Source organism: Pyrgilauda ruficollis, unplaced genomic scaffold (genome assembly GCF_017590135.1).
Source record: "Pyrgilauda ruficollis isolate IOZ18807 unplaced genomic scaffold, ASM1759013v1 scaffold19, whole genome shotgun sequence".
Classification (NCBI taxonomy): Eukaryota; Metazoa; Chordata; class Aves; order Passeriformes; family Passeridae; genus Pyrgilauda; species Pyrgilauda ruficollis.
In genome coordinates this window covers 4,256,015-4,270,349 of record NW_024518095.1, presented here as the reverse complement: position 1 = coordinate 4,270,349, position 14,335 = coordinate 4,256,015, and the positions used below count along the sequence as shown (strand labels likewise).

The 14,335-nt window shown below is 44.3% G+C and overlaps 1 protein-coding gene across 4 annotated transcripts in view; it reads right to left on the bottom strand.

Moving 5' to 3' along the window:
- Nucleotides 1–14,335, bottom strand: part of RASSF3 (Ras association domain family member 3) — a 105,431-nt gene that overhangs the window by 45,363 nt on the left and 45,733 nt on the right. The window contains exon 1 of one of the 4 annotated variants that reach the window (XM_041465661.1): nt 8,341–8,631. The exons of the other annotated variants lie outside the window; for them this stretch is intronic. Within the exon in view, the coding sequence (XP_041321595.1) occupies nt 8,341–8,469 (129 nt within the window). The 5' untranslated portion in view covers nt 8,470–8,631. Of the gene's footprint in view, nt 1–8,340; nt 8,632–14,335 lie in introns of those variants that run through there. 4 annotated transcript variants of the gene reach the window in all.

Below are 14,335 nucleotides of genomic sequence, written 5' to 3'. Positions count from 1 at the left end.
GTATTGATTGTGTATTGCAAACACAAGATACAAGGACTGTGTACTATGAGGAAGACTATAGCATGGTTAGACTGTGCATCCATGCACTTGACCACACCTTGGATCAGTGAGAAGACAAATCACAATACAAGCAGTCCTAATTATGGACAACAGGGATATCTATAAAAGATTAGAGACAACTGCCTTTGTAATTTGCCCCTAGTATATTATTTTATGTAATTTATAAAAGAAACACACTTGCAAACAGCATTTTTCACAATTACTTAGTGGGTAAAGAGTGAGACAGAGACGCTGACAACCAGCACACCAAGTACTCCTACAACCCAACATCAACGTTTGATGCATCCTCAGAGACAGATGAACCACTGCTGCTTTTACAATTATTTTCAGCACAGCATAGATTCCTCTGCATACAGGAACCCAAATTCCTCTCCAGCACACACACAGATGAGTAACTAGAAAGCATTCTTAATTGCTACATAAATCACATGTGGCTACTTAGCATAGCCAAATACACGTCTGCATAGGAAGCACTCTCCTCAAAACTGTCTGCAGTATTTCATCAACCTCAGAACAGCAAGGATGCCAAAAGGGAAGCAGCAATTACTCACCCCATGTCAATTCATACCTGTCTACAGAAACGTGCGGGCTTTGATACAGGCACCTGAACCCATACAAAAGCCTGACAATGAAGTAGTCAGGTAAGTGCTGCACTGAAACTAGGGGCATGACAGCATGCTGGGCTACCTTCAGTCCCATTAGGGGCACACTTCTACCAACTGTGGGACTGCTGGCTTTAAGACCTTTCCTGAATGTTGGTCTCAAAAGGCACAAATCCATGCGTGTCAGGTTTATACACATAAATCTAAATATTTTATGTGCGTGTGTGTGTGTATATATATATACAACTAACATCTAAGTATTTTTTTTGAAATGTGAGCATGCATCTGTAAGAGCCCTACTACTTCTACCTAAGAATGAAGTGCAGGATATACTGAATAGCCTGGCCCAATGTGCCGCCTGCACATTGGCCTTACCTGCCTATCCATGAGAAGAGCTGAACAAGAGACCCATCACTCCCATGTCTCTCTTCATGAAGCTTACATTGCTTGCCTTGACTCACTAGTATAGTGTCACAGGCAAAATGCTGCATTACATACTGAGCACTTAATGCAAAACTCTCTGTTAATCAGTTTATTTAGAATCACAGAATATCCTCAGTTGAAAGACCCACAAGGATCACCAAAGGATCACCAGTTGAAAGACCCACAAGGATCACCAAAGGCCAACCCTTGACCCTCCATAGGGTGCCCCAAGAATCACACCATGTGCCTGAGAGCATTGTCCAAATGTTTATTGAACTCTATCAGGCTGGTGCTGTGACCACTTCCCTGGGGAGCCTGTTCTGGGCCTGATCACCCTCTGGGTGAAAAACCTTTCACTGATACATAGCCTGAGCCTCCCCGTGATACACTTTCAGGTCATACCCTTGAGTTCTGTCACTGGTTACAAGAGTGGAGAGATCAGTACCTGCCCTTCCATTTCCCCTCACAAGGAAGCTGCAGATGGCAATGAGCTCTTCCCTTAGTCTCCTGTTCTTCAGGTTGAACAGACCAAGTGACCTCAGGCACTTCTCATACAACTTCCCCTCAAGACCCCTCAACACCTTCACTGGCCCCCTTTGGACACTCTCCAATAGCTTCCTATCTTCCTTACACTGTGCCCATTCCTTAAAGTTTTGGGCAATATCTTCCTTACATTGCCCAAGACTACACATGGCACTTGAGGTGAGGCTGCCCCAGAGCAGAGTGGGACAATCCCCCACTGCCTTGCCCAGCTGGTGATGCTGTGCCAGATGCACCCCAGGACACTCTTGGCCCTCCTGGCTGCCAGGGCTCTGCTGACTCATATTCACCTTTCCCCTGACCAGGATTCCCAGGTCCCTTTCCGCAGTGCTGCTCTCCAACCTCTCATTCCCAGTCTGTCCATACATCCAGCGTTGCCCCATGCCAAGGGCAGAATATGTCACTTGCCCTTGTTAAACTTCATACAGCAGGTGACTGCCCATCTCTCTAATTTATCAATGTCTCTCTGCCTTTGAGAGACTCAACAGCTCCTCTCAATTTAATGTCATTGGCAAATTTATTTCGTATTCCTTCCAGTCCTGCGTCCAAGTTATTAATGAAGATGTGGACAAGTTCTGGGCTAAGGATGGAGCCCTGCAGAACTCCACGAGAGGCCAGCTGACAGTCTGTGATGATTCACTTTGACCCTTTGGGCCCAACCCATGAGCCAGTATTGTTTGCAACTGTTAATTCAGCACTGGTCCCATTGACTTTTTACAGAAGAGACAAACTGTATCATCAGTTTCTACTTTAGTTTTTCTTCATAATTTTGCTCTTGCTGTAGCTGAATGTTAATCAGCAGGATACTCTTCCAAAATGGTCATTCTGATATTATTCTTACACACTGATCTACAGCTGAAATAACACATAATGAAAAAGAGGTATCAAATTTTCTCATTAAGTAACTTTTTATTGTTTTTTTTAAATCTCTTCAGTGTATTCAAACGACCTTGAGCTCTGTTGCTCTGCAGAGCACTTTCCTGGATTCACCAGACTCTTCAATTAAAAGAAAACTCCTTGTGTCTGCACGTCTGTTCACATATGTCTGAAGAAACCTAAGTCTAAACATTTTGGACCATAAAGTTATAGGTGGCCAATATTTTCTGACTTCAGCAAAACTCCACAGCTCTCTCCTTCTGTTTTGCATTCCAACCTTCACAACTATCCCAACTCAACTACATCACTGAGTTCACAAAATACCCACACTTACTAAGTGCTCCTGATGTAACTAATGTGAAGCCTAGCTACTGTACCCCAAGACTCCAATAAGTGAATCAAAGCCTTTTTTTCTCAAACGAAAGAAAAAATAAATCAGTGTTTCTCTGGTGGTATTTAAATAAATATCAATAACAAAGATAATAATACATTGTTTGTGCTCCCAAAGCTTATAGATAAGTAACTGGCTGAGATGCACTTAATATAGTATTAATACAACAGACTAAAAAAAACAGTGGAAAGGTTAAGAGTTACTCATGTAGTCTGAATAGCACCCGCTGCTGGTGCTGCACTCATGACATTTAAATTGCTGAATTTAACAGCACCCATCACATGTTTTACTGACTTGGAACTCTGACTAGGACAGTATGTTAATCCATCTCTCCTAAACCTGTTTCTTAAATTTTTGTGAGTGCTAGTAGTTACTATTTTATATAGTTAAGTCCTCAAAATTTAAACCGATGATTTCAAGAACCAACTGTGATGATAAACCAGCATATGGCAATCAGCATCCTCTGCACAGAGCAGAAATCTCATCTCACCTCCAGAGGCTGTCAGACACCAGCAGGGGACTTAGATATCACCACAAAATGGCCATCAAGCCCCTCCAAGTTACTGACAAACACATGCCACATCAAATCCTTCGAGAGAAGAGTGAGGCAAAAACACAAAATAAGGGCCGCTAGTTTACCATCACAGTGATGCAGGCTTAAAATAGACACAATCTCTACCCTACTCATTCCTTTGGCCCTTAACTTTCAAGTATTTCAGTTGCGACAATGTTTATCCCATAATATTCACTGACTGCCAAATGGATTAAAAAAAAAAAAAGAACAAAACATTACTGGATATTTTTAGTTGCCTTTTTTAAAATAAGTTTCACGACTACATGTCAAACACAAACCTAAACTTTTTGGCTCCAAAGCAAGCCTATAATTAGAAACCTCATTTTTTCTGGTAATCAGGAGAGCTGTTTTCCCTAGGGAATGTTACTAAAAGGAAACCCAGGAAGAGTCGCAATGGCCAAACAACGTGAAACATTAATAACGGACACTAGTAACACAAAGACATCCTAAGTAGGATTGAGCAGCTACAAACTGCATTTTACTACTAGAAACTGTTTTCTTCCCAATTCAAATGGGGTTTTTTTATGATCTCTCTTCCTCTCAATTACGTGCCTCGACCTATTGTGCAAATTCATGTGGAAGAAACCTAAAAAAAGGTATCTGTGCACAGACGTTTGTCCTATTTCACAGAAGTTTCTTCCCATTTTCACCAGCTCACTCATTAAAAAAAAAAAAAATTGCTACACCTTTCCCTTCAAACCTCCTTCTTCAACAGTGAAATGAGAGATTACTGATTGCCTTGTCAGGACTAGCTAGAGATGAGACTGTCACCCCCTGCCTTTTGCTCTTCCCCTTTACACCTCCTCTGCTCTTATCTATCTGCTTTCCATTTCCAGCTTTTCTACGAATTTCCTTTCCCACCACCATTACCACTGTTGCAAATCCCACTAACAAACAGAAAAGACAGCCACAAAGCCAGTGTCATGGCAGGGTGCACTGGGTGAGGGTGCAGGGGAAGGAACTCAGCAGGTCTGGAAGCTGTGAAGACCAAGACCAGTAAGGGGAAGAGAGAGGGAGAAATCAGATCCCAGACAGGAAGGACCAGTGTTGACAGTGAGGCAATGGGGACATTCTTGGGTGCAGAAGGAACACGTGCATTTTTGCAAACTGCCAACAGAAGAGATTGCATTTTTCTTGCAAACACTTTTACAGAGCCCTGTATGAAATGGTAGAAAAACAGCACACAGCAGCATTTTGGGGTTTTTTTTCCCAAAGAGCAAAGCAGCATCCAAGCGTCAAACTTCTTATATCCAAGCCATTTTGCATGAGATATCAACCAGAACTCTCTCACATTTTGTGTGCAAAGTATTCACAATTCAGATGCTGAACAGAATCTGCAGGAATGGCCCCCTTCTAGCTGGGATCCATGACCTTCATAGCACTGCCAGCTTCCAAAGCAAGGTTTCCCAAAGCACAGTGATGTCTTGTCTTACAGATTCCTCACACGTAAGGGCAGAGAGAGAGCTTGACTACAGCCTCTTCTCATGTTTCAAACCTTTACAGTTACAGTGGAAGGGGCCCTCAAACACAGAGCAGGCAGAACCAAGTACAGGGATATCCTCAGGTTTTTGCAGCCATCCTGATAGAAAATGTGAACTTGGAAATTGGAACTAACCACCTACAATGCTTGAAAGGCCACTGTCCATTGAGACCCCTGAGAAAGGAAACATATTGCAAGGATTTACATCGACCCTGCTCAAAGTGGGATAATTCAGGGAACTGGCATGTGGAAGGAAAGTGCAGAAAACATACACAGGAAGATGCACATCCCTCCAGCATATGGTGGGGCTTGGAGCAGCAGGCATGACTGTTTTCAATTTTCCTGAAGGATGGGGGTGGGCGGGAGGAAACAGGGAGAGAAAGGGGTCAGTTTTCAAAACTTTGCCAAACATCTTATTTTGGTATTTTCTCTACAGGGAATGGACAATTTCCAAAGGCTTGATCATACAGAAGCACTGGTCTGATCTTGCAAAAGCCTACGTACATGGATAACTTTACCTCACCTGAGTAGTCAGACTGGCAGGACAAAAATATTTACAGTTCTGCCTTTTTCATTTATTAAACGACTCATTGCAAACATGAAACAGGGCCACACTGAGCTTCATCTAGTCTCTGACACTCAAATTTTACAAGAGACACAGCTGATAAGAAACCTTAAATAAAGCTAAACTTTCAGGAGCAATAAGACAGCAAAAGGCAATGTACATTTTTACTCACACTGCCCTCAGACTGAAGTATTTCTTGCTTAAGAAATAACTTGGGGGCTACTGCTGAGCCCCAAAACACCATACTGCCTATTATACCCTGCAATGGTTTTATGCTGAAATTTTCTTTTAGAAGTGGTATGGAAAGGGGAATAGTTGTCTAAATCTTTAATCACTGTACAGATTAGGCATCCTAAGCAAAGACCAAAAGTACTATCACAAAATTTTCACACTAGAAGTGCAGTCAATTCATTAATCCTGTCTTATTTGCAGAATTTGATGTATTTAAGCCCACCCTTGCCCAATTAAATGCAGACAAAAATTCACTACTTAAGCTAGTGAATTTTGCTTTCTCTTTCTTCTTTTTGGAAATCCATACAAAACAAGGCTAAACACTAGTACTGAGTTTTTCTGCAGGCACAGCTGCAAACCAAATGCTCTAAACCATTTCTTCCCTGCAAGAAAGGGGGCAGAGGGAGCACAGACAGAAGGATAAATGTAACTGCCAGCACTTAAAGGTCTTCTGCAAGAAGGGAAACCCACACTGGAGAACTTAATATTTGTGTAGTTGAGAAAGACACAGAAACAATAACTATCAACTCCCCTCTTTTCTCTTCGCTCAAGGGGACATAGTATGCATTTTTTAACTAAACCTCAAACACAAACCAAAAGTAACATCCTCATCCCTACAAAGAGGCTTCTTATGACTGTTATTGCTGGAAGGAGAAACTCACTCTTACTGGCCACATGACTGTTGAAATCTGCATTCAGCATTGTTTGGAGGGGGTTTTTTTTTCTTCTCTCTATAAATCATCAGTTGAGAGCAACTGGTAGTAACTTCATGACTAGAAATACTAGCTGAGTATTTCTGATGCTGCAGAGTCAGCAATACAGATTAATTTGTTCCAGCCTAGTAAATACATACTTAAATATGTATCCTGCAACACCTCACTGCAGTATTCTTTTGGGAAGCATTACTAGAGCAGAATATAAAATTTTAGTTATAGGGGTTTTTTTTTTTGTTTTTTTCCAGCCCCTCTTGCTTGAAAATGTTAACACCACACACAACAATTTATGCATTTGCACAACTTACTACTTATACAGCTAATATTTAGCAATACAACTCATAGAACAGCTTCAGAAAGATGTGTATGTTTTTAGGATCTGAATTAAGACATGGATCCTCTCACATGTCACGATACAGTAGCTACACTGAGGCAGACAGCAGTTAGGTATCTATTCCCACAGAACTGTCACACCAGAATCCTCCTCTCTAAGGGCCAGGTGGCAGCCAGTGCTGGCCAAATAGGTTACCAGATGAAGTTTAGGGACACTCCACAGCAGCTTCCAGAGAACACCTGGGGTTAGTGGGAGGCTGAAACTCAAAACGGATGAGAAAAAATAAACGCTGAGGAGAGGAGTCAAGGGAGGTACCCTGGAGAAGCAGCCATGACCTGATACACAGCTGGTCCCAACCTATTTGCTCCAAGTGCCCAAGCTCAGGTGTAGGAAGAGGGTGTGCCCAGGCTCCCTGCCAGACTTTGCAAAGGAAACTGAAGTTCAAGAGAGCTCTTGCACTTCCTCAAACGGGAGCAGGAGTTTCCTGAGGGGCAGCTGGAGGGTTTCAGTTTAAGCAAATCACAAATAACCTGAGAGAAACAGAAACCAAGATTGGCTTTCTGCAGCAGAATACTGCCTACAGGAATGGCTGTGGGCAACAAATGATGCTTTTTGACAAGTGCCACAGGTGGACCAGAGGGCAGCTGACATATCCAGGCTTTCAAAAGCAAATTTATCACCAGGTCCCCACAGCAGCAGTAAGAGTAACACTGAAATGCAGTGGGGAAAACTACTAAGAGTTTGTAGAAACAGACACTGAACAGAAAGAAGGCACTGATGCTGGTGGGAGCAGACGAAGAAGAAGGAGCATAAACTAAACAGGCTTGCTAGCCTATCGTTTCCAAAGACACCAGCCATTTCTACAATGAGATCCTGTCCTTTGGAAAGAGAGAAATGACGGGGGATAGACTGCTTAGCTAAAAAAGTGTGACGTTTACCCTATATGGTTTAATGACTGCTCTGGGTCGGACAGGTCCTCCACTGAATTTCAACGCTGCCCACACAAGCGGTTGGTTCGGAGTTTTTGCTTTGTATTTAATTAGTTCTTCACCTCAAAGCCCCACTTGCCTGAGCCTGAATGCTTAAGCCAAGGCACTTAAACACTTCAGAGGGCCTTTCGCTGCCAACAAACCAGCTGAAGAGGCTGTCATTCACCTCGGAACGAGCTCCGAAAGAGCGAGGAGGCAGACGCGGCAGCGGGGCCGACAGCGCGGTCACTCACCGCACAAACAAGGGATTTCTGCCCACATCCCTGCCCGCCGGGCACTGGGGGTCCCTCAGCCCGGCTGCCGAGAGGGGCACGCCGGCGGGGGCCCCTCCAGCGACGGCCGGTGGCACGGGAGCCCCGCTGGAAGCCTGCCGAGGGAAGCCCTTCCCGGCCGCCTCCTCGCCGCTCCGTCCCGCCGCCCGGGCGGCTCCGCGGGTCCTTCCCCGTGGGGGAGGGGGCGGCGGACACGTGGAGGCCGTGCCGGAGGGAGCCGGCCCGGCCCGGCCCGACTCCAGCTGCCCCGCGCGGCGCAGCCGCCCTCCGGCCCCGCGCGCGGCACTTACTTGTGGGGCGGCGCGGCTCTTGCCCGGCGGCCTCCTGAAGAAGGAGGTGCGCGCGGTGAAGAAGAACTCCTCGGACTCTTCCTCCTCCAGGCTGCTGTACCCGCTGCTCATGCTGCTGGTCCAGGTCATCGGCGGCGGCGGGGGCTGCTGGTGGTGCTGGGGCCGGGCGGCGGAGAGCGCCGTCCCGGCCGCCGCATGGGGCCCCGCCGCTGCCGCTCCTCGCCCAGCCCGCGGGGTCCGGGCAGGAGGAGGAGGAGCCGCGGCTCCGGCGGCCCCGCTCCCGCCCTCGCTCCGCTCCCTTCCTGCCGCGCGAGTTCCCGGGCAGCGCCGCCCCCGCCTGCCCGGGCAGCAGGTGAGGGGTGCGGGCGGCTCCTTCCCGGCCCCGAGCCCGGCCGGCTCCTCACCCCCTCCCCGTGTCGTGCCGGCGCCTCCGCACCTCAGGCAGCTGAGGGGGGCCTTGCTGAAGTAAGAAGTTCCCAAACCTTTCCCTAATAATTACTCAATTTCACTCTTCTATGCACTGTAAGAACAGTCATTTAAAAAAGGACCGACGGCAAAGTAATGGGGAGAGCTTTTCCCTTACAGTTCTTCCAGCAATCCATGAATTCCGGCTGAGCAGTGCCAGCCTCCAGTTCCGCAGCTGCCGCGGTGCCCGGCCGGGGCCGGCCCGCGCACCATCGCCAGCACACGGACTGTTAAATCAATGGAATTCATCGCCCCAGGATGTAGCGAGGAGGGAGGCTTGTGAAGACTCACCAGGGATTAGATATGTGTGCAGATAGCAAGAATATCCAGATCTGCAACTGGAAAACATATTTAAAGCACAAAAGTCCTGATAAGACACAGGGGAAACATCAGACTCATCACTGCTGAGGGAAATGACAAACAATGCCTGAAGGCCAGATCACTCCGTAATTACCTGCCTCAGAGACTCATGTCTTCCCTTGATTTATCTAAGGCTGGTCACTGTCACCGACAGGATACTGGGTTTAAGGTACGGCTTCCTAAAGCTGTGCAGCTGCCCGTAAAAGCAGATTTGCCTTTCCTGCTCGCCCTTAGCCCGGTGTTCCTGCTGTCCCTGTGCCACAGCGCTGGTCCCATGGCGGGAAGTGAGTCACATCAGGCCCTTGCTGCCGCAGCAAACCCCTGAGACATGGGCATCAGAAAGGCAATACCTTTGAGCACCAGCACAGCCTCTGATTAAACATCTTTGAAAATGTTTACACAACAATTCCCGTGGTCTCAGCACTCAGACACAGATGTAATCTGGGACACCATTAGCTAACATCTCCTTTCCCTCTTCCTGATCCCCATTTCGCTGGTCCCTCACACACTCCTCATCTGCTGTGCGTGGCTGCTCCTATCCCAAGCGGGGACTGGGTCTGCTTCTGCCCGTAGGTGCTCTTCCTGGACCAGGTATGCCTTACATGTTGATAAAGTCACCTCAAAACTGGCAAAACAACTCACATTGAGAACTAAAACCGGTCAGTCACTTGGGAGGTGTTAAATCCTTACTTTGCTGTCAACTCTGATTCTTCCAGATTTTCACATGGAGTTTGGCATCTGGCAGGTTAGAAGGTATCATAGCTTTTAAAAACAAATCATTGAGTCTATCAGCATAGATGCAGATGTGTCAGCTCTTGAGCCTACTTGTTGGCACTGTAAAGCCCTGTGGTATGCAAGATAGCTTTAAGCTGAATGCCAAGTTACTTGAATGCAACTAAAACGTCTTAAAATGCTTGCTGTAGCCAAACAAGCTTTGCATTACCTGGCTCGCTGAGCCCAGACCCATGCCAAGAGGAAGTCACACCAGAGACCTGCTGGCCATGCCTCTGAACCTGTCCAAGACCCAGTGACTCCAGTTTACAAAACCTTTGGAAAAAACACCCCTGTCCATGATCACAGTTAAGGTGAAGGATTTAAAGTGGCTCAGGTGTGATTAAAAATGGCATTTTTGTTTTCAAACTGCAAAGGTACTTTTATATATTATCTGCTGGCACACTTGATGGACTCCCCAGGAACAAGAGGCACTGTGTGTATAGCTTGTTTGCTTGGCTGCAGTCTCAAACCTGACTGATAGTGTGTGGGTGGGACTTTAGGCTGGCAAAGAGGATCATCAAGACAATAAGCTGCTGCAACAGAGCTCAAGTTCATCTATGCAAGATCAGTTGCAAGTCCTGGGCTCAAGTTTATATATTCCCTAGCAGCAAGGCATGGCATTCACCTCATCTGTAAAGCATAATTTATATTGATAACATGAAATTCACATTATCATTTTCTCTAGCTGCAACAAAAAACAATGAAGAAAACATGTCTACGTTTTCTGTGATATATCTTCCAGTACTCCTACTAATTTTGACAAGAGATTTTTCACTTTTACTTTTTTTCAGACATGGCACTGAGCCAAACAATTCACATCAAGGTACAAACAGATGTGATGCCTTTCAGTGTTGATTTGTTTGGTGCTTGAAAGTAACATACCCAAAACCAAGTATTTTTCAAGGGTGATACTTAAAGATCAATTGGTACCCCTGTGTATTTCAATGTCCCCTGGCTACTCTCTGCCCATATTTTTAAGGTTCCTATCCCCTGACAAGTACTCTTCCACATTCTCAAATTGACTTTTTAATCTTACCTAGGTAAGATTCATTCAAGGCTCTTTGTGCTGCACTGAAACGTCTACACTACAACACTTGCACTACTTTTGGTTTATTCTGACAGGCCTCTTAAATAGTCAACAAAGAAAAGGCAAACAGCACTTCATAATGAAAATAAAAATAGCCATGTCTCAGGATAGTAATAAGCTTTCTGAAAGCATACTTGTTCTTAGGGAGAATTATGGATTAATGATTAAGTAAAAAAAAATTAACTTAAAAGCCAAGGAATATTGCACAGGAGTGAGATCTGAAATACAGAGCATTATGAGGCTCTCAATAAGTCCTTCTGAGAAATAATCCAATCCCATGAGAAATTAAGCTGTCAATCTGTTATCACAGGATCACACAGACAGTTAGCAAGAAGAGAAGAGGGAAAGGCTTTTTTTAGATGAAGCATTAAGTTCAAGTAGCAAGTAGTGCTACAAGTGCACCCATGAAGAAAAGGAGAATGAACTTTTTTTAATTAAAGCTTGATGACATAGATAGAATTTCGTAGTATTTTTAAACTGTATCCGGTTAAAAGTGGTGGCTCAAGTAACACAACCTAAAATAGTAATAGGCATTCTATTTCAAAGCAAGACTCTCATGAATAAAATATGAATAAAAAAGCAATCGCAGACAAAGATAACCTGTGTGACATACACTGATTTGTTGTGTAAGAGGAAAAACAACAATTTAAATGACTGTTCCTCTCTAGGATGAAATTCAGTTTTAAATTACTTTGTGGTTTTGGAGAGTCAGCTGAGAGAAATGAAATACCAAGCATAGCTTCCAGAGAAGTGAAAGCTGACTTCCTAAATGGCAAAACAGGTGTGAATAGTTTTATGAATCAGGCAAGAATTAGGACTTTGAACTACTCTAACTAAAATAACCCTTAGAACCAGACATCAAACTGCACAGAGGTGGATTGCTTCACAAGGTCCTGCAGCTTCATTGCTTTATTTGTATTAAAAGATCACTTTATTGAAGTAATCAAAATACCTCAGAAAAGTATGGTTGAACAGGATTACACGGATTATTAGTTCAGCCAATTCATCTCCTGCTCTGAAGAATAACCAAGTACTTTTCACCATCCCTAACAGTTCTTTAGCTAAACTGTTCTTAAAATGCAGTTTGGTGCTGTAGCTTCTCCACTATAGGCCATCCCTTCCAGTGTTTAAGTTATTTATTGAGTTAGATAGATAGTTTTTATTAACATCTCATTTTGAATCCTTAACCCTGCCCATTTGTTTCTTAACAAAAGAAACAGAGGTAGAACAGTTCATTGCTGGTTTTTTAGAGAAAATTTTGGGTATTTGAGGACTCTTTTTGTTCCTCCCATTCTTCTGCTTCCCAGACTAAACAAAGGGACAACTGATAAAACATCCTATAGAGTTTACATTAACTCCATTACCAACTGCATGATGTTTACATGTTTCTAAAACATCCCCTCAGCCCTCTGACAGAAAAACTTGGAGCACTCATTGAAATGGGAAAGCTGCAAAACATTCACTTGGCCAGTAATTCTGCTTTGAGGCTCGGGACCAAGATGGTCACTTCTGCACACAAGCCTTGGTCTTCTCTCCAGGCTCGTGCCAGACTACATCAAAAGGCATTGGGTCAAAGGAGCAGGAAAGGAAAAATGTACGGCATGGGTCGGAGGGTCCGGTGGCATTTAAGACTACATTTCTATTATAATTTAAAAAGTAATGTGGAGATCTCAAGAGAAGAATTCCTCCTTTTCTATCTCCCCTTTTCAGTCTCCCCTGGATGAAATCCAGTGAGGGTGCTTGCATGCTCTGGCAAGCAGGACCTGTGGTGGCCCCACAGCTGCGAGCAGCAGCCTCCTGTGGGGTGGGAGCATTGAAGGGAAGCAGGACATGGGCTGTGGGAAGGAAGGGTCATCAGAGGGACTAAACTTTCTTACACCCTCTAAGTCTGCTTTAGTATCCCTCCAGATTCAGCAGTGCTTTTCAGGAAGAGTTTCATTAACAACCTTAGCAGTATTTCATTCTAGCTGCTATGAATTTGCCAGATGCCCCTAGCCCCTGGCTGTTTCAGAAACTCTTTTGGTAATTTCTGCGGTGCTTGCTGTGAGTCTCTCTCCCCCTCTCATTCTCTGCCTTCATGTCTTTGCAACCCCTGACCCCAGTAGTCTTATTGATGATTAGTCCCTATGGGACATACTAAGATATGCTTAGGAGTGAAATCCAAAGGGGTTCCTACCAAATAGCGCATTGAATTTGGCTTCTGTGTAACACATTTGACTAGGAAATATAATTATTCCATTATGTTAGTTATTTAAATTATGCCTATATAACAAAAAACACGTCCTAAAAACAAGTTGCAGGGGAAGAAAGCTTGTAACAGACTGTCCCTTTAAAATCAGAATAAATAATTAATCGTGTGGGCTTAGTTTTTTCTACATTCCAGCTGAAAACAGTAGTAATTTCAAATGATCAAAGGAAAGCAATAAAGTTGAAATACAACCAATACAGACCATCCACTCAGGCCTGTAGTTTCCTTACACCAGTAAACTTTCTGTTTACTCATTTCTCCCATTTGTCTTGAATTAATAGCTCAGGTCTGTTTAGTACCACTGGCAGCAGTGACAATTATCCTTTGATTCATACCCCAGCAACTTGTTAATTCAAACAAGGTCATTCCAGCCACACAGGCACAGGAGTGCAGACTGAAAACAAACAGGAGCCAGGTAAACAGCCTCTCCCCATCTCCTGGTGAAGAAATGCCACGGGGACAGGTACTTGTTATGGCAGTCACAACCTTAGACAGCATTGTCAGGAATCCTTTTCTGGCTCTTCAAATTCTTGATTCTGCCCAAACCTTAAGCCCCTTTGGTGCAACTTTTCATCCAAAATCCTCAAAAAGAATGGGATAGCTGGAAATTAAAAATAACCTGTGTAATCACTTTCTTACATGTTTGCACATTGTCACTCACCAGATCTCTGTTCTTCATCTACCATACTTGGACTGGTCAGATGATAACAGAAATCAGAGTAAGTTCACCTTTCCCATCCCAAGCTTTGTGCTCAGAGCAGTCAGACCTACATTAGTTTGAAGGGGGAGAGAAAGTGGATGAACAAGAAGATTGTGCTTGTCTCCTTGCTTGTGATGATGCAAACATGTGGCCACCTACCTAAATGCACAATTTGACTGAAATCAATGCAGCTGTTCATAATTTCAAACATGCACATAGTTTAGAGGATTCTTTATCTTGTTGCTACCTAAAGCTATAAAGATAAAATTGTACCTTTCTAACAATTTTGGAATTACCAACATCCTTGTGTTAGAGTCTGACAGCTTTCCAGAATATTCTATACCCTTTTATCTCAAACAGA